The sequence below is a fragment of the Oryctolagus cuniculus genome, chromosome 15, assembly GCF_964237555.1.
Source record: "Oryctolagus cuniculus chromosome 15, mOryCun1.1, whole genome shotgun sequence".
Lineage (NCBI taxonomy): Eukaryota > Metazoa > Chordata > Mammalia > Lagomorpha > Leporidae > Oryctolagus > Oryctolagus cuniculus.
The window spans coordinates 12,509,005-12,536,951 of NC_091446.1; the positions used below are offsets into that span (position 1 = coordinate 12,509,005).

A 27,947-nucleotide genomic window follows, 5' to 3' on the forward strand; every position below is an offset into this window, starting at 1 on the left:
ACAGATTCTGTGTGGCTGTTTCTGTGGCCACCTTCAGTAAAAGGCCAGGGCATAACGTTAAACCACGGGCAGTAGAAACAGTTCCATGAACACTAACGTCCAAACGGATAGCTTCCAGTGACTTCCTGTAGTTCATTTGAATTAATTCTTCAAAATTTCTAGTTTTAATGTATTTCAGTTACATTTTTTTATAGAACATTTCATTTCTTAATTGAGTGTGGGATTAATGTGGCTGGTCTCTGATATCAGGAGATTGTCAACAGGGTGAACAGTTTCAGAATTGAGAGTTGTAATCAAGGCTTTGGGGCATGTGCCCTAGTTCTTGCCACAGACCGGCTGGCCAATCTGTGAACTGTCAAAATAGTTGTGGCCAAAGATGGAGGAAACTTGGTCAAGGTTTGAAATAGCATCAGTTGAAGTTCGAGATAGGTGCCAGTGTTCCATCCCTGGTGGTGCTCCCACTGAAGTGACGGCTCTTCCGTTCCAGGACAGCAACCCCTTTGACAGCTCTGCGGGGTACCGGGGTCTGACCTACGAGGAGATCCTGCAGGAGCTGCTGAAGCACAAGGAGCTGCTGAGGAGGAAGGACTCGCACATCCGGGAGCTGGAGGACTACATCGACAACCTCCTGGTGCGGGTGATGGAGGAGACGCCCAGCATCCTCAGAGTGCCCTACGAGCCGTCCCGGAAGGCCGGCAAGTTCACTTAGCGTTGGCAAGAGAGGGAAGGAAAGGAGACTGTTGCTTAAAGAAACTGCGCCGCCAGTCTCATTACCACTCACCTTCGTTGTGGACACTGTGTCACCTGTAAAGATTAGCAGGGCCTCTCACCAGTGACCTTTGAAGGGAGCTAATCACTTAGAATCAGTTAGAAGTGGGCCAGATGCTCAGTGAATACGCAGTCCCTTAGGATCCTCTTCGGTGCTAGGCCAGCCCACTCATGTGCCATGGGCCTAGAAACAGCTTCAGGAGTACATGAGTTATTCCTCAGGAATAGATTTCTCGTGAAGCAGAACTGATGCTGTGGTTGGTTTCTCAAGTCAATTTACAGACACGCAGCTTCAGGAACAGTGCTCATACGACACTACGGAAAATCAGTTCATATTTTATATGCATAGATTTACATGAATACACACTCATGAATCTTTGTATATAAAATTATGCATATACCTCATGTATACATGTGTTTTTAGAACATTTAAAAACAACTGGTTGCCTCTAAGGTTAGGATACCAATTTCATAGCTGGAAAAAGCGTATGCTCCATCGACGCAAGACAAGTCATTGTCACTCCTGTTTGCTATGGAGACTGCCTCCAGTTCTCGACTGCGTGAGCCTGGGTTTCAAGGTGAGCTGCTGGGTACTGTGCCAGCGTCCAGTTTCCACTTTCTGCAAATGCTCTAAAATCCCTTTTTAAAGAATGACGAATTTTAGGAAACTTCATTAACTTCACAGCAGTTTCTTTGAATTATCTTCACGTTTGAGTTTTGTGTAAGGTATAAGAAGATGATAAGCTAATGCAACTTGTTTTGTTGCAGTTTTGCATGCCTTTAAATCACTATCAAAACAATATGAAGTTATATCTGAAAATAATCTTGGGGGGAAAAATAGATGATGGTCTGGTGCCTGATAATGCAAAGCAACGGGCACATTCTAGCCCTGAAGATCAGGCTTGGTCTCGGGTTACATAAATAATAGAACAGATGGTTGCCTTTGGGTCTTGAACCAAAACAAGATTTACTAAAGGAGGAATGAGTTTTTGGAGCAGATCTGTACCAGCCTGGCAGGCACATTACACCCACCCCCAAAGAATTGATTCATCACCAAATTATATGTCTTTGAGTCCGCAAGCCTGTTATATATTTGCACAAAATTATTCTGAAATATAAATTGAAAAAACTGGTATTGAGAATATTGCTATTCTTATTTTGCAGCTTTAAGAATCTAAAGTACTTACCGTGAAACACTGAGTGTATCTGTGTCTCCAAATTTAAAGTGAAAACTGAATCTCTATATAGAGACTTCTATATCCTCCAGTCCTTTACAAAACTGCATTTTCTGATATTTATCTTTGTTGAGTTTATTGAAAGTTAAATAAAAAGCACTATGGTAGTTTTGCTTACTTTAAATTTTTAAAATCAGATTAGTTAAGCTTATATTTGTAAACTAAAATCTCTTCTTGTTTGTATTTCTGAGTTTCTTTAGTTTCCCTATGACAGTGTGCATTTTGAAATTATGAAAAATTTCTCTGAGTAACAAAAATGCAGTGCTTTTCTAAAATTAAGAAATGGAGAAGGAAAAGCAGCTTATATCAAGGTTCCCCTCCACTTACAACTAAAGTTCTATAATAAGCTTCAGAATCTGGTACAGAATTTTATTTCCCCATTTGAGGTCCTGGTAAGTGTTATTTTTTAACATGGTGCCATTTTAAGTTAGCATTTATTTTAAATGTTTCAAATTCTTAGCATTTGTTTTTTTCTGATAGTATTACTGAAGCTCTTCTTATACTTTTTATAAAACCAAATTCCATGTTTTTTCAGTATTATGTCAGATATCTACAGATATTCTAATATGCTTTGGCTAAATTTGCTCTTTGTAGAATCAACCAAGATACCAGTTTTGTACAGGGGATATATTTTACATGAATAGAGCTCATTAAAACGTATTGTTCAAGTACTGCTTTTTTAAAATTCATATTTGAGAAGAAATTATTTGCCTATCAAAAAACCATTAAGGATTAGACTTACCTGTACATGAGTGATTTGATTATACTGAATCAGTGTTTTTATCTTTAAATCTGAGAAAAGAATTGTATTTAAGATCAGATCTATATTCATCACTGCCTGAAAATGTTTTGTTCTGGTGTTTATGAATTTTCGTTCATGACCTGGAGTCTACTTATTACCTGTTTTCATAGTCTATATAATGAACTAAAAACAGAAAGTAAACTAAAAATGAGTTCCCAAGTAACATATCCATCTTTGCTGTGAGAAATGTTGGAAATAGAGAGCCATGTGCTAGTTAAATAGTACCCGGCACAAGAGTCTTAGGAAGACACATGTCACATTCACTCTGATGGCTGAGGAAATGCGTGCTCCGAAACACTGTCATCATAGGAGTGTTTCTTTAGATCACAGTGTTGGTATTTCTCACAAGCCTGTCTCAACCTGACCTACTTAGGTTACATCATTAAGCTATTATTTTAAAAACAGTATTGCTTAACAACCAGTTATCCCCCCCCCACCACCCCTAGATCTAAAATTTAGCTTTGAAAGTGTTAAATATGCCATCCTACTACTTAGGCTGCAAATTCCATTTATTGAATACCAGGGTCCTATCTCGGCATTGTATATAAAAAATGTGCAGCACGTTGATGAGGAATGCGGTAAATATGGCTTTCTGCTGCTGTGTTCCTCTGTATTGAGCCTGGTTTTGCCATCCTCCCATTAATGTATATTACCCATAGATTATACATAACTCCCATTAATGTATATTACCCATAGATTACACATACTCCCATTACTGTATATTACCCATAGGTTACACATACTCCCATCAATGTATATTACCCATAGATTACACATACTCCCATTACTGTATATTACCCATAGGTTACACATAACTCCATCAATGTATATTACCCATAGATTACACATACTCCCATTACTGTATATTACCCATAGGTTACACATAACTCCCATCAATGTATATTACCCATAGATTACACATACTCCCATTACTGTATATTACCCATAGATTACACGTAACTGCATCTCTTGCTTTCTGCAGTAAATCAAGATTTAGTTGTGATTTTCCAGCTGTGAACATGTTGCCTTGTATTTAAAAGGGTTTCATGAGGGAGACCTGAGTAAAACTAAGCTCATTAGTGATAGGCTTGCTTTCTTCATGTCCTTCCATCACCCCCCCCCCATGCCCCTTGCCTACCACCCCTGGAGGGTGCTTATTCTTTAACGAGGAGAATCTAAAGATAAAAATTAAATAATAAGAACTGCTGTTTAGTGTGTCTACAGTAATTGTCACACCAGAGCTTTTATTCTCCTCTGTAGTTGTTAGAGGCAGCAGCCTGCCTCGGATTCCCAAGTCAGGCTGAAACTTCGTTGATGTTCATGTACTCACATGTCTTAGAGATGTGGTAGGTGTCGCTTGTGTGTGTGCAAGTGAAGTATAAAGCATGCGCGTCCACCTGGCCTCTTGGAAGTGAGAGGGATGCTGCTGGTTTGTGGTGGCCGATGTGAGGGTCTGTCAGCACACGTGGAAGGTCCCATTTTCACAGATGTGTAACTTTAATAATGCAGATGCAATCATTGGGAGTATTTAATATGCAATAGGTAGCACCTTAACTAATTAATCTGCATATGAAGGGTTTTCTGATGTATTTAATAAGAAGCGAAGAAGCTCTTCAAGCATTAAACTAGAGTTGACATTTTATTTAATTTATTTTCTCTATCAAGAAATCTACTCTTACAATGGAATTGAAGTCTGCAACAAATGATTTATTTGGACACATTCATCTTTGAAGCTTTCATTTGGGTTGTATTTTGAGGTACAAAAAATGCTGCAGATCTAGGAATGTATATATGTAGTAGGTATTTGAAAGATACAAGCATTATTTATAACTGAAGAGTATTATACTTCCTAAGTAAATGCTCTAGTAACTTGTGTACAGTTTTTGCAGGTACAAACTCAAAAGTATGTAAGCATACTTGTAAAATGTGACAGTTGCATAATTTATGTATTCTGATGCATGAATCAGGATTTTATGTAATATATGATTATTGATTTATTATAGTTGATTAAAGTGTTCAAGCTTAATTCTGCTGTCAGCATTTCTTATTGCAGAAAAAATAGTGTTATAATGTGTTCTACTTGTCTTTTAATAAATCCTTAGAACGCCTCTCAGTGGTGTGTTAGTGCATGGGGTGTGCGTGGGGCAGTGCACTGGGTGGCTGTGTTGCCGCCGACCACGAGATGTGAGCTCTGGGCTTCTTGCCTGTGAGTTGCAGGCGTGTGGAGCAGGGGCTTTCTCTGCAGAACAGAACCCCTTCCTCTCCTGGCAATGCCCCACACACCTCTGTGCGAGCAGCCATCCAGAAGAGCCCTGGCGCTGCGTGCTCTCTGCCTGGAAGATGTGTCCCCCCGGGGCGGGGATTGGTGGCCGGTGATGTCGGAATGCTTACTTGCAGGCCCAGGCTCTGTTTCTGCCTTTTTTTTTTTTTTTTTCATTTCTTCCTCACAACAGCCCTGTGAAGTAAGGAATGTCCAGGGTCTCCCAGGAAATCTGAAGACTACTGAGGAAATATGATTTGTGGTGCTTGAGAAAGAGCCACAGTGAGGGTTTCTCATCGCTTTCTGTCCCCTGGCTTGGCAGAAGCCCCCAGTCGACCGCCGCCCCAGTCCCCTCGGTAGAAGCCTGAGTGGGTACACACCTGTCCACGTGAGACGGCAGCGGAGGGGAACGTGGGTGTCCCCTGTGTGCATGCACGTCCACGGAGGAGTGCGCCTGGCAGCGTGGCGGGTGGTTGAGTTGTTCAGGTCGTGAGATGTGATCCCCGTGTGGTCGGGGTGAACGGGACGTCTCGGTTCCAGTGGCTCTCGATTCCGGAGGCCCGTCTAACCGGCCCCGCCACTTCCCACGGTAGCCCCTCTGGATCTTGTCCTTTCTGTCTGTCACTGCACATCTTCTCCTCCTTCGTCTCTGGAGACAAAGATACTTGGGATAATTTGGGAGTACACAGCTATATTCTGTGACAGCGACCATTTTTCATGTAGGTCATAGTGCCTGTATCAGAAATTTTTGATTTTGTGATATGAATTCCCAACATTTTACGTTTTTCCTTGAATAATTTTGCATGATCACATAACTTAATACTTTCAAATTGTTGATGATTGGAAGCAATATTTATGGGCAGTATTTTTATTTACATGAACTGGAAGTGCTTAATTTGTTCTTATACTCCGTGCACCCTAAAGTTTGGTCTCTAAGTGTTCAGTGGTTTTGTCGTTTGTTGTGCATACTAAAAAGCCAGCTTGATTCTGAGAAGCGTGAAATCAGACTTCTTTGCCAGGGTTTTCAGGTATGGTCTATGCGTTCAGATGTAACTCATGGTCTGACTTCTCATTGATGTTAATACCCAAGTTTGCAGTTGAGTTTTTATTTTTCACTTTATGTTTCTGTGTGGGAGCAAACTGTTGAAATCCTTACTTAAGGTATACTAAGCTGATCTTCTGTATATTAAGATAATCGAAAATGAATCTTGATGTGAATGCAAGGGGAGAGGGAGTGGGAAAGGGGAGGGTTGTGGGTGGGAGGGACGGTATGGGGGGGGAAGCCATTGTAACCCATGAGTCATACTTTGGAAATTTATATTCATTAAATAAAAGATAAAAAAAAATAAAAAAAAATAAAGTAAATTAGGACAGGGGCAGGCATTGTAGCATAGTGGGTTAGACCACTGCTGGGGCACCTGCATCCCATATCAGAGTTGGTGTCCTGGCCACTCCACTTCTGATCCTGCTTCCTGCTGATGCACCTGGGAAGCAGCACTGATGGTCAAGTACTTAGAGCCCTGCCACTCAGGTGAGAGACCCGTATGGAACTCCTGTCTCCTGGTTTCAGCCTGATCAGCCCTCGCTGTTGTGACCATTTGGGGAGTAAACCAGCAGATGGAAGATTTCTCTCCCTCCCTCCCTCTCTCTCTCTCTCTGCATTTCCATAAATAAATCTTTTAAAACAGAATAGAACACACTCAAGATGATCGCTGCTCCAGCAGTGCGTTCTGTCAGGCTCCGGCGGGTAACAGCAGCGTGTGATTCCGCCCTGCTGTGCAGTTCCCAGCAAATTCCCATTTGTGCTGCAAGCCGCAGTGTAGGGATTTCGCCAGCTCAGACCCGAGCCAGGTAGGCGCTGGATTGCAGGGCAGGTCTGGTGTAACGAACGCCGCGGCGGAATTGCTAAACCCAATCTTTCCAGAAAACTGAAAATAATAGATTTCTGTGTGAAATATGAGTTCCAAATGTTGGCAGATTTTTTTTTTGAAGCAACCAAAACCTGAGAGCCGTCAGTTTTCCATCTTCCACTGAGAGTCGAGGTTTCTGATGAAGCATCATTCGTGGTCCTCATGAGCATCGTCGTGGAAAGAACAATTCAGAGCAGGGTGGTGGTTTTGCTGCCCAACAGATGATTTTGTGTGTAACCAAAAACCGGGTTGGCGAGGGGCAGGTGGGGTGCTTGTGACCATAAGACAGGATGTGAGGGTCAGGAGACCCGCTGCACCACGTCATGCCCACAGTCAGCAGCGCTGTGCTAGGCATTGACACATCTGTTAAACGGACAGGTCTCATGGCACATGTTCCTGCCGCCACAGTAAAGACAAGTTTTCTTGCAAAAAACAACTTCTCTAGCTTACTTGTGCCTGAGCCTGACTGGGCTGTGCCTTTTAGGGGAAGCCAATGCGGTCCCCGAGGGCTGCCGTTCGTTCTGGATTCGAGCATTCCAGAACGCTATCCCGGGAGCTCATGCAACCTCCCTTCCTGGGGGTTGGGAACTTTTCAGTATCTTTGTGACAGTTTTGCCCTGTTGAAAAACATCGTATGAAAACCATTAATGTCCCCAGAAGCAATTCATGTACCATTGTGCTGTGTTAAGATCAAACCACATATGGTGCCTGCCGGTTTTCAGTAAGGTCAAGTGCATGTTTCTCTTGTGATCTTCAGGGTATAGAATACATATTTCTTTCTTTCTTTCTTTCTTTCTTTTTTTTTTTTTTTTTTTTTTTTTTTTTTTTTTTTTTGACAGGCAGAGTGGACAGTGAGAGAGAGAGACAGAGAGAAAGGTCTTCCTTTGCCGTTGGTTCACCCTCCAATGGCCGCCGCGGCCGGCGCGCTGCGGCCGGCGCACCGCGCTGATCCAATGGCAGGAGCCAGGATCCAGGTGCTTTTCCTGGTCTCCCATGGTGTGCAGGGCCCAAGCACTTGGGCCATCCTCCACTGCACTCCCTGGCCACAGCAGAGAGCTGGCCTGGAAGAGGGGCAACCGGGACAGAATCCGGCGCCCCGACCGGGACTAGAACCCGGTGTGCCGGCGCTGCAAGGCGGAGGATTAGCCTATTGAGCCGCGGCGCCGGCAGAATACATATTTTCATTAAAATACAATGGCCGTTGATTCCCTAGTTCGGTTTTATCCGCCAGCCACTTAACTCTCTCCCGTCCTTTCTCGCACAGCCAGTTCAGGAGAGGAGGATGGTCTAGATGGCTGGCTCTTGAAGTTTTGTCTGCAGAGCTGCAACCGTCAGTGCCGCTGGGAGTTGCTAAGATTTTGGATCCCCAGACCTGGGCCACTAGGGCCAAACAGGCCTCCCAGGTGGTTCTAAAGCAGATCCACATTTTAGAACCATCGAGATAAAGACTGCTCCTCCCCCAACTACTTTGTTCCTTCAGCTTGGTGTAGTATAAAGAATCCTCTCTTTTGTTGGCTTATTGTAAGCCTCCTTGCCAATATGGAAGCCGTTTAGACATGTTTTCTTTTTGTTCAGTTTTTTTTTTAAGAAAAGAATGTATTTTAAAGAAAAATTTCAAATATGAAAGTTCATCCAGGTTGAATGTTCCTGAGATACACACAGTGCCTTCTGCAGAGTAGCTTCGTGCTAACTGCTGTTGCTTATTGATCCATGTTTTTGTTTGTGCAGTAAGATTTGATCTGGTGATTGCGAAGGAGGGGAATATACCCTGGGCGCTAATGTAGAGCTACCAGGATGTCCCTCAGTCTGTTGGGACGTGGCTTTGCCAAGTTGGGTTAAGAAGGGCAACTTTCCCGGCCCTGAGGAAGCCTTCCCTGTGCTAGAAGACACTTAGAGAGTAGGAACGGAAGTAGAGAGCAGCCCCACAAGGAATGTGCTAGAAAGAAGTCGTGAGCGTGTGCCCGAGGTTGTGTGATGGACCTTGAGATACCAAAGGAAGCCCAGTTGTGATTCCCGTGAGAAGTTTTACTTGACCCGTGTTTTTTGATTTTGTTTTTCTGCCATGGCAGTAATCATTTTGTCAAATCACCTGTTCATGGAAAACTCATGTTCCTTTTGTCATCAGAACAGGGTCAAGATCTCATTTCTAGAGAAACAAGTGAGGGTTTTTTTTTTTTTTAATTTTTTGTAAGATTTATTTATGAGACCAGCATTGTGGCCTGGTGAGTTAGCTGCTGCCTGCCACACAGGCATCCTGTATGAGTGCTGGTTTGAGTCCCAGCTGCTCCACTTCCGATCCAGCAACCTACTAATATGCCTGCTAAAGCAGCAGAAGATGGCCCAGGTGCTTGGGCCCCTGAACCCATGTGGGAGGCCCAGATGAAGCTCCTGGCTCCTGGCTTTGACCTGGCCCAGGCCTGGCTGTTGGCAGCCATTTGGGAAATAAACCAGCATATAGAAGATCTCTGTCTCTAACTTTGACTTTAAAAACATTAAATAAACCTTTAAAAAGAGATTTACCTATTTGAAAGTGAGAGAAGAAGGTCTTCCATCCACTGGTTCACTCCACAGATGGCTGCAATGGCCAGGGCTGGGGCCCACCAAAGCCTGGAGCCAGGAGCTTCTTCCAGGTCTCCCATGTAGGTGGCAGGGGCTCAAGTACCTGGGCCATCCTCTGCAGCTTTCCCAGGCACATTAGCAGGGAGCTGGTTTGGAAGTGGATCAGCTGGGACTCGAACTGACACCCTTATGGTATGCAGGCATCGCAGGTGGCAGCTTTACCTGCTACACCACAACACCAGCCCCAGGTGAAATTGTAAAATCTTGTAAGTTCTTACATCAGACATTAAGAACACTAAATGGTCAGAGAAAGGCTGTAGATTAGATTAAGTGACATAATTTAAAGATAGTGTAGGAGCATCCAGCAGGGGAGAGTATTTCGTTAGTTTTTAATCATGAGTGAAGTGTCTGGAACATTAGCTATTTGAGATGGGTTCAGGGACGTCTGAACACTGGGGAAGGGGCCGTGTTTTCTTCTTGATGGTGTTGTCATCGCACATGCTCTCAGTGAAAGCAATTTAGGGGCGGAGCTATGGCACACAGGTCATTAAAAGCACAACTAATTTGGAATTCTTACTTCGAACGTGTAGTTTGAAACTTGGAAATTTTGCCTAAAGATAAAAGAGTAGCAAACTTGGCCTGTGAGTTTCCTTTCCTTTCCTATTAGGAAGGAAGGGCTTAATAAAGGAGGCAACGGCAGAGAAGGCCATGGGAGGTGGCAGGAGAAGAAACAGTAGGCCTGGCTCTCTGGGACACTTGTCGCCCTCAGATGAGCTTAGGGTAGAATACCGGAGCCCATATGGGAAAAACCCCTCTTTTAAATAAAAATTGATGTGTTACAAACAGTTGACTGATAAGGTAGCAGCATTTAATGTTTTTATGTTTACACTTAAAGGGTTTTTTTTACTAATATACTGTGATTGAACATCTTTCATGATTTATAAGTTGTAAAATATTTTAATCTTTGACTCATTTGTTTACCAAGCTATTCACTTAATGCTATAGAATATGTGGCACTTGAGACCATCTGTTAGGAATATTTGAATAACATGCACGCTGTGAAGATACATACAGCAAATAAAGCTCAAAACACATGAAATATTCAGGAAGAGTTGAGATGGAGACAGCCCATGGATTTTAATTTAGGGAAAAAATGTCTGAACTGGAGCAGTCAGTCTTTCCAAAAATGAAGGTGCCTTATTCTGGTCAAGTTGCTGTGCTGAGAAGGCATTAAGATGTCATTTTCACTTCAAGTGAGAAGATTTTAGATAAAATGGGAATTAATGCTAATTAGAATTGTGCTTCCAAGCGCTCTTCATTAAGGGGGAGAAGCCAGGGCAGAGGAGTAGCAGGTGTGTGGGAACTATTATTTGCTTTTGTAAAGCAGGCCAAGGAGGGAGGCTGTGACCTGGGGACAGCTTGGGTGCCTGGGTCATCCTGGAAGGCAGGTGTTTGGGGGAGCCCTGGGTGTCATTTGTAGCCTTGGATATGGTGAACGGTGTGCATGGCCTTGAAGGGTACTGAAGTTGTGTTTTTCTTTCTTTCCTCTGGATTTGTTGAGCAGCAACGAATGTTGTGAAAGGTGGAAAATTGCAATTTCCTAAGTCACTCACTTGGCTGTGTGTAGACCCAGCTGCCTTCCAGCTGTGAGTGGTTCTGGGGAGCCCTGCCCTACACCTGGTAGGCTGGTTACTTTGAGGTTACCCCATTGGATGAGCTGTGGCTTGTAATGATGCCTCCTGGAAGAATGTGCCAGAATGGTGTTTGCATGGCACAGCATTGCTTCCCGCGCACCCAGGCGGTGTCTGCCACTTGTAGTACTCACTCCTTCGCCGGGAGCTTCCACAGCAGACCCCCTTGGAATTAAAATCCCATTAAAATTCTTTAGTGCCTGCTACTTATGCTCTCACAATAATAGCAGAGTGACCCCACCCCACGGGCATCCCTCAAAGCACATCTCCTTGTGCAAACCCGTCCAAAAACGACAGCAGTGTTCCACCCATATTGCAGTGTCTGCTTGGCTGTCCCAGATGCGTATTACGTTAAGAGAGTAGTGTATTATCTCAACCTGTTGTCTGATCCTCACTCTTCCAGCCTTATTACAGGCTCTGCCACTGTTTATTCTTATGCACCTAAACTGTCTGCAGACTGTCCGTTCTCCTGACCCCCACCGAGGGCCGGTGGGTTTGTAAATGCCCTTCAGTTGTCCGTGTGCCTCGCTCTTTCTGTTTGCTGAGCAAGTGGAGCCCTGAACGGGCTGAGTTGCCTTTGAGTTTGCATTGGCTTTCCAGAGTGACTAAATGACGCCGTCTGCTCCTGCCTTTAGTAGGCTCATGTCCGCACTTCCCCGTGTCCTGACTCATTTATATAATCATGTTTAGTTCCGCCTGTGTTTGTCCATCACCTCCAGTTGGTCGTGGGACGGGGTACCCTCTGAGCACGTCGTTTTGGTCTGGCTTTTGCTGCCAGTCCTGCTTTTCCCACTGTACACAGAGTGCCTGTCTAATCTCTGCAGACTCTCCTTGTGCCTTGGTTTGTTCCCATTTCTGGGTCTAATAGTTATTTTATAAACATACCCAGAGTTCTTAGAGAAGAGTTTTAAGCCTGTGGTCATTGTAGGCCCAGCACAGACGGCTAAGGTAGTGCCTGCTAAATTGTTGGCACTCAGTATCTGTCGAGTTGTCTTACAATCCATGGAATTGTTCCGGAAATCCGTTAAAACACCGATGTCATCGTAAGAGGGACCCTCCTCTTCAATGAATAAAACCAGGGATTTGAGCAGGCGGTGGGAGCTGAGTCTAGGGGACAAATGAACGCTGCGGAAACCTTGCCAAAGTGAGCTGGGATCCAGCGGGAAGGAATACTCTTTTCCATCCACAGGTGGTCTGCCACAGTTCGATAAGCAGGCTTCGTCAGCGCCTCCACTCCTGTTCGGAGCGAGGGCTCGTCCTGACCTCCAGGAGCTACTTGTGTGCTCGTCTGTGCCCTGGCCGGAAGGGATCCTCTGCTTACCTTTGCCTGCTTCCTGCTTTGGGTCACACGCCACGTGGAGGCCCCCGCAGATGCACGCTAGCAAAAGGGCTGGGTCTGTGACACTGCGAAAGGAGGTTCTGCCCTTTGGTTGTATGTGATTTGGATGGCAGCGTGCTGAGATTTTAATTACCTGCACTATAAAATATCGCAGCCACAGTTACTGTGAAACATGTTTCCATTGTCCTTGATGAAGGGAGGGGTTCCCCTTGTAATTTGACTCATATTTGTGATTAATAAGAAGGAAGCCTTGAGGGGTCCCTAATTGAAAGAGGGAGTGTGTTGGCCCACTTGTGTTCAGGAGTAGTAGAGAACCTACACATCAAGCGTTCTATTAATTCTATCATGATGCAAAAATGTATATATCGGGGGCAGGGAGTGGGGCTTTGGCTTAGCGGTTACGAATGCCTGTTACGATGCCCCCGTCCCTTATCAGAGTCCCTGGGTTCAGTATTTGGCTCTGACTCTGACCCCAGCTTCCTGCTCACGCAGACCCTGGGAGGCAGTGGTGGTGGCTCAAGGAGTTGAATCCCGTATGGGAGCCCTGGTTTGTGTTCCTGTCTCCAGCTTTGGCCCATGGCTGCTGTGGATCTGTGGGGAGTGAACCAGTGGATGAGAGCCTGTTCTCTTTTTCTCTCCCTCTCAGCGTACATATTTATATATGGTTTTGATGAGAACCTAAAGCAAGACAGACTTTCCTGACTTTTCTGCTTTATTTAATGTATGTGTTTTCCACTGAGAAGTCAGGAAGAATGAATCTAGGGTAAGACCTGAGTGCAGTGGCGTAGTAGTAGTATGTAGACTTCATCGGGTCTTAGTGACTCAGTCAGCAGTTGCTGCCTGTGGAAGTGGGTGTGGCTTCATTCGGGCCCCCCACCCAGCCTCCGTCAATCCAGCATGTATCCTTCCGTCCTTCCACTCAGCAAGCACATATGGAAACCTGCTCTGTGCAAAGCACTGCTCTCAACACTAGTGATTCAGAGTTAAACAAGATGGACAAAGAAGTGGCGCCGTGATCAATTAGTGATGCCTGCCCAGGGTCGGTGAAGTCCTTGCTTTTGAATCTTCTAAGATGCACTCAGACCAGCTAAGTACTCTTGGTTTAATAATATCAGCAAAGGCGGATGAAACTTGAGGCTGACCTTGTGGGGAGGGATCCACAGGTCGCCTCCCCAGTGATGATCCTGGACAACGAGTTAGCCATGATGGCCCAGAAACCTAACAGAGAACTTACATGCAGTCTGTCCCTGACTCTCCCAGGTAACCCCTGAGCAGAGTTCACAAAAAAATGTTGTTGAAACCTGGGATATATTTCTAAGCAAGATTGATAGAACAGTGAACTACCTTCACTACAGAGGCACTTCTTGAATAATTTAAGTAATGTAAATTGACTATAGTGATTCTTTTTCACAATGCAGAGAACGCAATATCATTCTCTACTCGGAATCACAACCACATCATTTAGAAATGAAAGTAAATTTAAGAAATTTTCATCAACATATACACAGGATCTTTGGTTTGGGAAAAAAAAAAAAAAACGGGGTAGCTGAATGGATTAGAGCTGTATATGAGATGGGTATTTTCTGGTGTCTCTGAGTTGAACAACACTAACTGACTCTTCCATACACAGAGCTAACGATGCCTCACGTAGTCTTTTCCTTGGGAATAACTACCTTTGCCACATGAAACAGTTATATTGAAAACCTGAAAAACAGGAGATCAGTGAGAAAAGACGGCTCACGACAGCTGAATGCCGTCTGTAAACTCAGATCCCTCCCTCTGCCCTGACCCCAAAGGAGATTCTAGAGGGATCACATTTTAGAATATGCTGAGTGGCAGATAAAACCTGGAGTTCTTGTCCAGTTTTGTTGCCTAACAGTCTCAGGACAGAGAAGTCACAAAACCCCACTTCTTTTCTTTCTTTTTCTGACAGGCAGAGTTAGACAGTGAGAGAGAGAGAGACAGAGAGAAGGTCTTCCTTCTGTTGGTTCACCCCACAAATGGCCGCCATGGCCGGCGCACTGTGCCGATCCAAAGCCAGGAGCCAGGTGCTTCTCCTGGTCTCCCATGGGGTGCAGGGCCCAAGCACTTGGGCCATCCTCCACTGCACTCCCTGGCCACAGCAGAGAGCTGGACTGGAAGAGGAGCAACCAGGACAGAATCCGGCACCCCAACTGGGACTAGAATCCGGGGTGCTGGCGCCGCAGGTGGAGGATTAGCCTAGTGAGCCACGGCACCGGCCACAAAACCCCACTTCTATACAGGATAAAAAAAACGTATTTAACAACACAACAGTTTAAAAAAAAAATACAAAAAGTCAAAGGCAGATGGCAACGCAGGGAAGAGTGTTCAGCAGAGCTCGTAGAGCCGTAAGAGACACAGCATTCGGCAAACACAGACCAAAAGACAGGGGAAACCCAAGGAGCCTCATCAACATTTGCAAATCAGAAAACAGCAAAGGAGATGCTGCCGTTCCCGCTCGGCTGTGTTCACACACAGCCCTGCCAGAAGGAAGAGACGTGGGCGGTCTCAGAGCATCATTTGCAGTGCACAGGGAGACCCGCTCTTCAGAGTGCCATTTTGCTAACAGGGTGTCTGTTAATACCTTACGTGCACACCCCGTGCGCTCCAGCAGGTTTACTCCAGAGGTTTGTCTTACCAAGGTCCTGGAACGTGAACACAGACTCATATTTGCTGTATCGTTGGTAACAGCAACAACAAAAAACAGGAAAACAAGCAACTAGTCAATAATTCTTGGTAAACATCATGACCTGTGTCCAGATACCCGGTACATTCGTATAGCGGGAGGGAAAGGCAACAGGAGTCTATGGTGAGTGCTCTAGTCATTTGTATAGTAAACTATGAACCTGAGTGCGTGTATTTTCTGGAACATTCCTGGCAGACCAGGTGAGGCTGATTGCTGAAGAAAATGATTAGGGATTCGCGCAGGAGAGAGACGATGTTGTCACAGACTCCTTAGATCTGGTTTAATTTTCCATCCGATGCACGCGCCATGTTGAGGATCGGTAAGAGACATCTTTCGGTCAGCTTCGGGACTGCTTGATTAATTGGTAACTGGCTTTAGACTTTACAGCTCTCTCTGTATATAATTTTGGGTCTGTATTTGGAAAATAATATGTATGTAGCCTGCAGTGAGCCGCTGCCCTGCAGGGGTGGGTGGTTCACCATCTGGTCAGGACGGGGAGGCAGCTTCTCTGCTTTCACGACTGTCGGTCTTCCCACGCGCACATCTGGCATCCAGAACCCGTGGGGCCCGGCCCACCGGAGCCAGGCTCTGCGTGAAAACCGAGGCCCCTCCCCTGGTAGGCAGTGCCTGTCGTGAGTGCCAGGGTTTCTCCTGATGCCCCGGAGAATCCAGCCCAGCAATTTTAAATGTCCTGTACCGATTCTAGCTATGATCTAGAATTCGGTTTCCTTAGCAGGTTGTTTTCTTTGCCTGCAATTTTACTTAGCATCAAACTCAGGGTTCAGTCCATAATAACTTTTAATGATCTGGTTGTGACCACAGTGCCTTGTCAATCTTGGGGAGTGGGGTGGGGCAGGACCATGGCGTCCACCTGTGAATTGTAAAGAAACAGACTTAATTCCACTCTCATGAGGACTTTTCTGGTAGGTAGGTGAGCATTCTTGCCAGAGACCGTATTTAATCACAAGGAAATGGTACATTCCAGCCAGTTGTCTTCACAAACATCAATGTGCTGGAAAACAAACAGTACACAAGGCATTGTTTCAAATTAAAACAGACTACAGGGATTAACGCATTATACAATATTGTTAGACTCTGGATTAGAAAGGAACATTTGGGGAGCAATTGAGAAAACTGAATATGAATGATGGAATTGATGCTAATTTTCCTAGGTACCTTGATGGTTATGGAATAGAATAGCCTTATTCTTGGGAATGGCATGTTAAAATGTTTCACAGTGAAGTGTTTTGATGTTTACAATTTATATTCAAATAATCAGGAAAAAGGTACAAAGCGAAGAGGAGCCGAGCAAAGTGGTAATTTGTGAGTCTAGGTGAAGGGTATACGGGTCTGGGGTGTATTTTTGGCTCTTCTGTGTGTTTGATATTTTAAAAGTGAAGGCATGGAGAGGGGAAAAACCTGGTTTGGCTTTCACAAAATCATTTGCCAGGAAACATGCTTTATAGCCAAATTGTTTGAAAAAGAGGAAAACGACTTTCCAGGGAAAGCCCATGTGCCCCCGCCACCCTCCTGCTGTGGCTGTGTCCCTCCTTAGCCAGGTGAGGTCCCCCCCCCCAGCCTCCCCAGATCCGCTTCCTGGGAGCCTGCTGACCTGCCTCTTTGCACCGTGTTGTGTCCCCGGGGGCGTGCTCCCTCACTGGTCCCGGCGGCTTGTTTTTCTCAACCTTTGCCCCCAGCCCTCCCCGCCTTGGCTCCCCAGGTGTCTCTGCCCGCCCCCCAGCCTTTGTCTCATTAAGCCGAGGTGGTGCCACCTGGCAGAGGCTTCCTGGGCCTCTTGAGGCAGGTCTGTGCCTTTTCCCCCTCTGGGGCTGTCAGGAGTGTCTTGTCGCGTCCTTGGCCTTTCCTGCCCTCCTTCCCCCAGGACGGGGCCTGTGCGTGCCCAGGTGTCCAGTGTGAGCTGACAAGGGATTGCTGATGGCCTTTTCACAGGGCCTGGCTGAGACTGCCGCTACCTTTCCAGACAAAGATTCCAATCCGGGTGCCACGGCGGCTGTGGTGGGATCCTCTCTCTGCCTCCCCGGAGTCTGACTTCATCTCAGGCCAGGGAGCGGTGCTGTTGCCCTGTTCCTCGGGGGCCCTCCTCACCCTTGCTTTCACTCGTTCATTTTCACTCCGAAAGTTGATACCAAACCTTCCCCGTCACTCCACTGAACCCCAGCACCCTCCATCAGCTCCCCAAACAAACCCTCAACTGTTGAAGCCAGTGGAATGGTTTAGGTTCTGGGTCCACTCAAGCAAGGAAGTATAAATTCAGAAATCGACTCCTACCTGGATGTCCCAGCCTGGACCTGTGGTCCGTCCATTGAAATTGGAATCTTCTGGCGACTACAGCTTAAAAAAAAACACCGAGAAGAATGAAAGCTGCCAAACACTGGGACTTTGTGTGAACCAAGGGGCAGCCACGCTCTGGGCTGGAACGGGTCTGCAACGGACGGCAGGCTGTAGTCGGTACTTCCACCAGTTGGTATGAGACACACATGCTGATAACCAGGTAGCATTCACACTATCGTCTTCTCTGGACCCCTGGTTATTTTCCCCCAAATTTCCAATGTCTGAAAAGCAGAGATTACTAGAGAGAGATCAGGGCCAGAAAGAGTTACAGCCCCGATTCACCGATGAGCTTTATAATTTGATCAGGTTATTAATTCGCTTGCTTCTGTGTCTTTCTGGTGTAATATCAGGGAGTAGGGTGGGGAGCTGGTAGGTTTGGTGATCTCCAGAGCCTCCCTAATTATAAAATATGGGGGCCCGGGGTTTTGCATTCTGTCTCAGTATTTTTTAGAAAATGCCTTTTAAACATTGAGAGGAGGTTTGTGTGTTTTTCAGAATTCTCGTAGTTTTCATTTTGAGCAATCTAACTGGATCTGAACCCAAGGCTAGGATAATATCAAAGAACTGTGTGGAAATCAAAGCCTGGCGCGTGGGGGGACACCTGCAGTGCATCAGCACCGAGGTGTCTTCCCCATTGATCTAAATCTCAGCCGAGCCCCTCCGCGAACGCGCCTGGACGCCCGTGCCTGTGTGTCTGCATTCTGCGCTACAGAGCCGGGCCTGGTTTCATCACCTCTTGCTAAGTGTTTGATGATGGTACCTTTGATCTGAGCCTGAATCCCCGAATCAAAGTGATCGTTTGTTTAATATTTGTCACACATCCGGAAATTCTGAAACCCAAAACAGAATAGGAGGCACACACTAACAAGGATTTCTCTTTCCAGCCAATTAAGGTCATTAACGAACAGTTTTCTGAGTTAAATAGTTGCCCAAGGGTGGGATCGCTGTCTCCACAGCAACAGGTCCCAGAAAGGGGACACCAAGTCATGGTGGCGAACAGAAGGGAAATGCCATCGTGAGAGTAAAAGTATGATCAAGTGACTGCTTTGACAACAACATGGCTTAATGTGCATCTAAGGCAGATTGCAAACATGGGTCTAAGCCATAGAATGAACGTTCACGTTACTTGGAGAGAGACTTGCCTCTCGCCTTACTCTGGTTGTCGCAAGAATGTCGCCCCAGAGAAGCCCACGTAGAATAGTGCAACACGTACGTCTGAATGCACGCTCCCCCCACGTTACTAAACCTGGGTTTTCATGGCTTTCTGTTTCCGCAAAGAGCCATCGGTTTCCTTTCAGCTCCAACAAGGAAAAGCGTGGGTACACTTGGTGTCTCCCTGCTGCCTGGCTGGTTTGGGACGGGGATCTGAGCGTCCATGGCGTGGAGGCAGCCAGCCGTCCTCAGGATGCCTGGCTTCTGGAAGTCTCCGTCACTCAGTGGGCTCCGGGGCAGGCCCGGCATGGCTAGGGGATGTTGAGTTGGCCCCAGCGGCCCCTACTGGAGAGAGCCGGTTCCACCTGGTGTACAGTGCAGGCAGCAGCGTGCGGTCCTGTCTCCTGGCTTAGTGTCATCTTGCAGAAGGCCAGGACTTTCTGTCCATGGTCGGCCAGTCCTGTGTCTCTCAGGTTGGAAAGAAAGAGGTGTTGTTTGTTGTGGCCCCTGCAGTGGCACAGTCAGCCGACGGACATTTGCCCAACAGAGAGCCCGGCTTGTTCCCGAGCCCCGGGCCTGTGAAGTGTGTGTGGGGGGGGGGGGGTCCCCTGTCCAGAGGAACGCGCAGCCGAGGATTCTGAGTGAATTTAATTAGTTCTGATGGTGAACAGGGTCCTGCCTCACTCTTCTTTTGATCTCAGGTGTTATCATCCTGCCTTAACCATAAATAGCACTGCATTTCTAATGCATTCTGGGAGTGCTATTTTGGTCCACTTTGTATTACTGTAGGGCTTTATCAGCTCACATAGAACAAATTTGATTGTGTTTATATTTAAACCATCTTAACGAGGGACATCGAAGGATTAGTTAGATTCAATAAAAACAGGAGCAGCACTGTGAATGTGTTTAAACAAGTTCTCCCCGCTGATAAATAGAACGGTTGAGGATCATTTTCAACTAGACTGACAAAAAACAAAACCAAAAAAGCCATCAGCTCCCCTAAAGAATGCCTGCAACGCTCAAGGCAAGTTACAGCTGGATCCTCTTAAAGAAATCAGTGACTCGGAAGGCTACTTAAACCTATGACGTTCTTCAGCGAATGTATTCCATTAAAGGGATTTTCAACATTTTAGTAAATATTAAATTACACATAATATTGTTGCGATGTCCAAAGGGAAAGCACAAGCCAGCACCCAGCCAGCAGCCGTCCTGGGCGCGGGCAGCCGGTGCTGCAGGCGCGTCTCCGTCTCCGTGCAGATGAGGGGGAGTGCCTGTGCTGTGCTAATGCCGACAAATTCACTTATCATTCGTGATAATCGCTCCCTGCCGCTCTAGGGGGGACATTTTTTAAGTACCTAAGTGCTGGAGGATTGCATCTGCCGGGAGCACCCACGGTGACAGGCGACAGCCATCAGGTTCCGACCCAGCCGGGCGTCCTGGTCACTCATTCTCTGTGTCATCTCGAACTGGGATGGTGACTTTTTCCTTCATAAAAAGGCGGCTGGAACGGTTGACCCTACAGCCTATGGCTATTGTTATGGGGCGCCAGTGATGCTGACAAAGCCCCCACTGGTGTGTCTTCTGGTTCCCAGTCCAGAAGCGTATTCCGGACGGAGATGAGGATACTAGGGTGAACGGGTCATACCCGGAGAAGAAGCCGCCGTCCTCTTCCCTCCCTGCTGCAGGGGTAGGTCTCTAAGCTCTCGTTTTCAACCAGAGAGGTTCTGCACCTGCCTCTTGTGTGTAGTAGGCGGGGAGAATTGCCTACTTTCGGCTCTGAGCGTGGACACAATGAGGTTTTGTCTTTCGTGAGTTCCTTGTGTCAATCTTGGAAGTATCATTGGGTCCATAAAGCAATGAAATCACACTTTGCAGCAGGCTGTGAGGACGCGGCAGCTGGGCAATGCCTCGTGTTGCGGGGTTGTAGAAATAGGCACCTTCTGACCCTGCTGCTGTGCAGGCCGGGCGGCAGGCTGCGTGTACCGCAGGGCCCGGCAGTCCTGCCTCTCGTGGTCTCGTGTTCCTCGCTGCACTGTTTGTTCATCGTGGACCTGGAAAGAACTGGAGCGAGTGGGCAGGCCACGCCTGGCCTGGGCGGACCGTGAGTGCTTTGCAGCAGGGGTAGTCACAGGCTAGGCCAAGGCACAGCAAGAAGGACTTGAAAATGTATAGCCCTGTGCCCCCACCCCCCAAGAAAGAAACAGACCAACATCTAGGGAGCCACACCATGCATGTAAATTAGCACCATTTGTATGCAAAACAGCAGCCTGCACCTTACAGGACTGCTCCTAAAGAGAAGGGCCCAGTGCACTGGAGGGGCAGCGGGAGTGGGGAACGAGGCTAGAAGGGAGTCACTCATGTAATTAAGGAATACCAAAACGGGGGCCGGGCACAGGGACAGCAGTGCCCTGGAAACTGAGAAGGAGGAATCCAAGTCTGTGTCGCAAGTGCCAACCAAGTGCCCCAAACACACACAACACCCACAAGGGGTTGCAAGGTAGCAGCACGTGGGCCACATCAGGCCCTCACAGAGGTGGTATTTGGCCCATGCAGAACACGAAAGTGCTTTGAGGCCATCACCAACATTTAAAATCCAGGTCTTCAGTACCCGTAGAAGATGGAGCAAGCTCGGGCTGAAGCATCAAGCCTCGGCTGGCTTGGCAACTCGCCCCATCTGAGAGGAAGCCTGTTGTTTTGTGTCTGTATGTGACAGGAGGGCCAGCTCCCACTTATTCGGAAGGTAGACCAGTTCTCCTGCTCTGTGTCCTCATCTGCTGTCCCCCTCCACACCTCTCACTCTCTCAGAAATCTGGTTCCAACAGACCGAAAGGAGCGGGGCGCAGGACCATCTCACCTCATTTTCATGAAAGCAACCACGTAGAGTTGGACTTCTGCTAGGTAGGGGGAGTCCAGGCCGGGAGCAAGATGGGGGAGAAGTTCAGAGCCCCATTTCCACCACGAATCGTCTCAGATGTGCGTTGGCCAGCTAGTGGTGAAGATGGGACCCCAGAGGTGGGGTGAGAGTGGCGATCGGGAACTCGATGCTGAAGCTGTGTGTCTGCGGAAGAAACTCTGAGGCAAGTGTGGGAGGAAAGGAGGCGGGGCCGTCTGTCTGAGCGGGAGGTGAGCAAGGCAGCTGGTGCGTGCGCTCTAGAGCGATCGTCAGCTGCAGAGACCCCCAAACAGCGTGGGGTGCGGGGGCATGCTGCAGTCAGCAGGTGGGGTGGGGAGGGGTTACAACTGTTGAAGAGAACGTGCAAAACAGGACAGGTGTATCCGGTCTCACGTGGCGGTGTAGCCCCTTGAGGGTGGCACCGGCCGCTGAGCTGGGGAGACAGCGGGGCTGCAGCCGTCAACAGCCTTCTCTTTATTATTTTAAACGAAGGGTTTTTTGTTTGTTTGTTTGTTTTTGACAGGCAGAGTGGACAGTGAGAGAGAGAGAGAGAGAGAAAGGTCTTCCTTTACCGTTGGTTCACCCCTCAGTGGCCGCCGTGGCGGGTGCACCGCGCTGATCCGAAGCCAGGAGCCAGGTGCTTCTCCTGGTCTCCCATGGGGTGCAGGGCCCAAGCACTTGGGCCATCCTCCACTGCACTCCCGGACCACAGCAGAGAGCTGGCCTGGAAGGGGGACAGAATCCAGCACCCAGAAAGGGACTAGAACCCGGTGTGCTGGCGCCGCAGGCGGAGGATTAGCCAAGTGAGCCTCGGTGCCAGCCTTAAACAAAGTTTTTTAATAACTTTAATAAATGAGCAATTTTAGTGAAAATTCAGGTGAAACTGGAGATATGGGAAATCTATGCAGCAGTGGCTGAAGAACACGTGACCTCTCCCTGCTGCTGATGGTGGCCGCGTTAGTGAGAACTTGCCCGGCTCTCTGCGTGTCCGCATCTTGAGTAGATGTTACTCCAGGTGGACCTGGAAGTCCATTTGAATCAGCAGACGGAGAAGAGCAGATCACCCTCCATCGCCTGGGCGGGCCTCACTCAACCCTCAACCCAAACGGCCCAGCAGGAGGGCACTCCACCTGCCTGCCCACCTGCGCCGCCCCCTCCGCCCTCCTGGTTCTGCAGCCTTCACGCTCGGCCTGGAACCACGCCATGGGATCTCCTGGGCCCCAGCTTGCAGACTCTGGTCCTCAGCCTCCATGATCAGGGAAACCACTCCCTTATAATAAACCCCTTTCTCTCTCTCTCTCTCTCTCGTTCTCTCTCTCTCTCTCTCTATATATATATATATGAAGGACTCTTCATAAAGTTCGTGGAAATGCACATCATGAAAAGTCTATGCATGGGTTGTGGGTTTTTTGCACCAAAATGAGCTTATCTTTTAATTCCATTTTCCGAGAACTGTTTGAAGCCCTCTCGTTGGTTCTGTGTCCTTGGAGAACCCTGACCCATCCAGCCTGTAGTAACAAAGTTAGCACCTTTGGGTCTCAGCAAACTGCATTGGGTCACTCAAGACGCTTTTTATCATTAATGTAAGAGTTCCTTTTTCTCAAATGCATTTTCACTCATGTATATAATTTGAATTGTCCAAAATTGCTCTAAGGCAAAAAAACAAAAAACAAACAAACAAACAAACAAACAAAAAAACAAAAAAGGAGATGGACAAGCACATGCAAAGCCTCTGGGGCCAAAAGAGCCCCACGAATCTTCCCCCAGTGCTTCCGGTGGGGTGGAGAGAGATTAAAAACGTCTGGAGCGAACTCAGGAGGGCAGCTTTAGGAGAGGAGGAGAGCCCAGCCCACGGTCGCTGTTCCAGGTGAGGTGGATGCTCCCGGTGTGCCTGCTACAAGGAGGGCGTGGGTGCTCTCCTCCCATTCCACAGCCCCACCGTCCTCCCGTGGGCTGCCCCTGGTATTTGCACGTATTACTCAGAGTCGTTCTTGGCTTCATCTTGGGGTTTTAGGTGGGTGTCCTGGGGTAATCCCCGTGTCCCTGCCTTCCAAGGAAGTGCCCTCCTTTGAAAAATCACTTTTTTTAAAAAAAATTATTTATTTGAAAGTTAGAGCCACACAGAGAGAGGAGAGGCAGAGAGAGAGAGAGAGAGAGAGGTCTTCCATCCGATGGTTCACTCCCCCAGATGGCCGTAATGGCCAGAGCTGTGCCGATCAGGAGCCAGGAGCCTCCTCCAGGTCTCCCATGTGGGTGCAGGGGCCCAAGGACTTGGGCCATCTTCTACTGCTTTCCCAGGCCACAACAGAGACTGGATCGGAAGAGGAGCAGCCGGGACTTGAACCGGCACCCATATGGGATGCTGGTGCTTCAGGCCAGGGCATTAACCCCCTGCGCCACAGCGCCGGCCCCGAAAAATCACTCTTAAAGTGAGCGAATCTTTTCTGGGTGCCCCCACATTTTTGTTGGTCACTGCTCAGTGAAATCAAGTAACCCTAGAAGCCTCGTCAAAGGCAGGGACCTCAGGAGGTTGGATTGTGCTGAGCCGCCGGGCGGGGGAGGGGCGGCAGGGTTGTTCCACATTTTGCTGGGAGGGATGGGGGGCGAGGCCGGCAAGGTTGTTCCACGTTTTGCAGGGAACCTTTTTTCCTTTCCAGGGGATTTCCGGCAAATTCTTTCCTGGAGACAGGTGGTTATAAACGCGCATTAGCTACACCCTGCCTGGGTTACAGCAAATCCGTCTCTCGACCACAGAAACAACCCCACATCCATCAGAGAATAATAATAACATTTCAAGCACAAACCTCTAGGTCCCTGGTGCGTAAATTCCGTGCTGTCACTGTCTCGATGAGAGACAGTTTTGGCGCTGTCTTGAAAGCCGGAGTGAAAGAGGCCAGGAATTTAGCAAGTTCTTTGTTATTGGGGTGACAGCCACTCCTGGAAAATTGATGCGTTGAACACCTGAACACCTGTGCTCACCTCCCCGTGATAACCCAGCAAGCTCATCGGATGCTGCCAGCACAGCTCTCGCCTCCAGTCATCGCCTCTCTTGGCGTCCTCCTCTGCTCCCTCCCCTTCGCCTGGGAAAATCCGCCACTTACCGGGTTGGGTTCCTGCTTGGGCTTTGGCTTTTCTTATCAACCTTGGCTCCCCCAGCCTCTCTGTGATCTTGGCTTTGGCTGGGCGTTGTACGCTGCTCTCTTGATCTTCGTTGGCCCTGAAGTTCTCTGTGTTTCTGTTCGGCTGGCGGCAGTGTTTACTTCTGTTTACTTCTCTCTCGTGTTGAACCGCTGACCTGAACTTTCCTGTCCCGCGCTATCTCTGCACGCATCTCTCCACCCTCGCTGTCCTCCTCTTTGATTTTCCTTCCAGTGGTTTTCTCATTCGGAAAGATGTCAAGGGTAGCATTAACATGACTCACACCTGGTCTCTTCAGCGCACCATCTGCTGAGCGTACTCACATTAACGTGCAATTGGTAAGCTAAATGGATTATGATTGCACACTCTACTGCTTTGGTCCGTGAAGTGTGTTTTCAGTGAGGTGAAAACTTGCCACATCACCTGGGAAGAAGTTGAAAGTGACAAGGAGGCTAGCTCTTTAGCTACAATAAAATGTGTTCGTTTATTGAACGCTCATTATGTGCTAGGCACTTATTGAGTCTTATGATAAATACTGAGTTTAGACTAATCAGTAAAATAAACCTAGGTGCTGCCCATTAAGGAGCTTAGAGTCTAGGTGGGGATGCAGAATAAAATAGCAAATGCAATCATAAGTGAGTGGACTGTAAAAAGGTTGTGAACAGATAGAATTAAAAGCTACATTGATGGCGCTGGCATTGTTCTGCGGTGGGTTAAGCTGCCACCTGTGATGCTGGCACCCCATAGGAGCGCTGGTGTGAGTCCTGGCTGCTCTGCTTCTGACCTAGAGTCCTGCTAATGCACCTGGCAAGACAGCAGAAGATGACCCAAGTACTTGGGCACCTGCCACACATGTGGGAGATGTGATGGAATTCCTGGCTCCTGGTCTGACCCAGCCTGGGGTGTTGCAAGCATTTGGGGAGTAAACCAGGAAATGGAAGATTCTCTCTCCCTCTCCCTGTCTCGCTCCCTCCCTCTTTGACACTCTGCTTTTCAAATAATTATATAAAATAAATATTTTTAAAAAGATAAGTTCATTTTGGTGCAACAGCAGTTTGGGATCCGTGTAGGTTTTTCATAATGTGTGTTTTCCGTGAACTTTTTGAAGACTCCTCATATGCTTTTGCATCGTGGCAGATGAATGAAGGAAACAGCGATGTGGCTGCAATCATTTGGGGAACCCCTTGGGTGCTTAGCAAGTAAAAATGCAAGATACCCAGTTACATTTGAGTTTCAGGTAAACGATGAATACATTTTGGGAGTAAGTGTGCACTATGAAATATTTGGGACTTGGATATCCTAAAAATACATGCTTGGGGCGGGTGTTGTGGCCTAGAAGGTTGAGCCTCCACCTGTGGTGCCGGCATCCCGTATGGGCGCTGGTTCCTGTCCTGGCTGCTCCTCTTCTGATCCAGCTCTCTTCCATGGCCTGGGAAAGCAGTGGAAAATGGTCCAAATGCTTGGACCCCTGCAGCCACATGGGAGACCCAGATGAAGGACCTGGCTCCTGGCTTCAGATTGGCCCAGCTCTGGCTATTGCAGGCATCTGAGGAGTGAACCAGCAGACAGAAGACCTTTCTCTCGTCTCTTCCTCTGTCTGTAACTCTGCCTCTCAAATACACAGATACAATCTTTAAAAAAAAATACATGTTTATCTGAAATTCAAATCGGACTGGTTGTCCCGTGTTTTATCTGGTAACCGGGATGGCCAGAGGCCCCTCGGAAGAGGCCATATTGGAACTGAGGCCTGAAGGGTGAGGGGAGGGCCAGGAAGGGGGCCCTGAGTTGAAAGCTCAGGACTGAGAACGGGGCCTCTCAGAGGAAGGGGCTGGGGGACTGGACCCAGACAGCAGTGGGGGTGCGGGCTGTGGCCAGACCGTGCAGGGCTGCTAGGTCACGGCCAAGGGGATGAGCTTTGTTTGAAATGCAGATTCCCTGTAACTTACAGTGGTGCTGTCCATATCAGCCCACCCGTATGCTGTTAGATCTTCATGACCACCGTGCAGTACCCAAGGCAGTTAACATTATTTTTGGAAGTTCTGTTCCAAGACTGGCAGCCCCATTGGTGTGACCTCTGTTGAGGGCTGCAGGTGGCAATGACCCAGGGAAGCTCATGTGGTAAGCCAGAAAGCAGAGGGAGAGGCTGGGCCCAAGTCAGGCGTTTATAACAACCCGCTTGTGAGAGTGACCCTCCGAGGACACACCACCAGTGACCTAAGGACGTCCCACTAGACCCACCTCCTAAACACCTTGGTTAAGTGTCCTCTTGCTTCATGCAATTACTTAGGACTAGAGGTTAAACCTCTGTGACTTCAGAGGCTGAACCTGCTCACCGTAGCTTAGCTTAGAGCCTGTCGCGTATTCAGAACGCTTACGTTCTGCAACTGCGAGTTGGCCAAAATCATCTAACACAAAGCGTATTTTAAAAGAAGAAAAAGCACTGGGGCCGGCGCCGTGGCTCACTTGGTTAATCCTCCGCCTGCAGCGCCGGCATCCCATATGGGCGCCGGGTTCTAGTCCTGGTTGCTCCTCTTCCAGTCAAGCTCCCTGCTGTGGCCCGGGAAGGCAGTGGAGGATGGCCCAAGTGCTTGGGTGCCTGCACCTGCATGGGAGACCAGGAGGAAGCACCTGGCTCCTGGCTTTGGATCAGCACAGCGCACCGGCCGTAGCAACCATTTGGAGGGTGAACCAACAGAAGGAAGACCTTTCTCTCTGTCTCTCTCTCACTGTCAAACTCTGCATGTCAAATAAAAGAAAAGCATTTTATAATGGGTTTTTAAAAATAAAATGTTGACTAGCCCATGTAGTTTATGGAACACTGACCTGAAAGTGAAAAACAGTGGTTGTATGGGTTCACTTTTGCTCCTTCCAAAAGTAAAAAAAATCCTGAGTTGCACCAGGGTTAACTCGGGAGACCGTCTCACTGTTACAGCACTTGAAGCCTAGGAATGGGGCGATAGATGGAATTTTCATAGTAAAACTATGATTCCAGCCATAGCTTGGCAAAGACATTGGAGGGAAGCAGAGGGGAAGCCAGGAGAAAAGTGCGATGGGCACTGCTGTCATCTGAGGAGGAACACCAGCCGTTGGGATGCGGGTGGAGATGCAGCAGGCAGAGCCAAGACGCACTTTGCAGATAGA

At 47.7% G+C, this 27,947-nt stretch overlaps 1 protein-coding gene and 1 long non-coding RNA gene across 7 annotated transcripts in view; one reads left to right on the top strand and one right to left on the bottom strand.

The window, feature by feature from the left end:
• The window catches only part of RAB11FIP2 (RAB11 family interacting protein 2), a 42,660-nt gene extending 37,747 nt beyond the window's left edge, over positions 1 to 4,913 (top strand). For 3 of the 6 annotated variants that reach the window (XM_051824211.2, XM_070058306.1, XM_002718682.5), the window contains one exon: positions 488 to 4,913. In XM_051824211.2, coding sequence (XP_051680171.2) covers positions 488 to 709 — 222 coding nt within the window. In that variant the 3' untranslated portion in view covers positions 710 to 4,913. The remainder of the gene's footprint in view (positions 1 to 487) is intronic. The other 3 variants (XR_011382756.1, XR_011382755.1, XR_007911136.2) reach the window with 2 other exon arrangements.
• Positions 4,914 to 9,637: 4,724 nt separating this feature from the next.
• On the bottom strand, positions 9,638 to 27,338 carry LOC138845473 (uncharacterized). Its single transcript, XR_011382759.1, has 3 exons — positions 24,770 to 27,338; positions 14,191 to 24,605; positions 9,638 to 14,110 (listed from the first exon to the last, which is right to left on the bottom strand). It is a non-coding gene; the product is annotated as an uncharacterized lncRNA (long non-coding RNA).
• Positions 27,339 to 27,947: the final 609 nt, after the last annotated feature.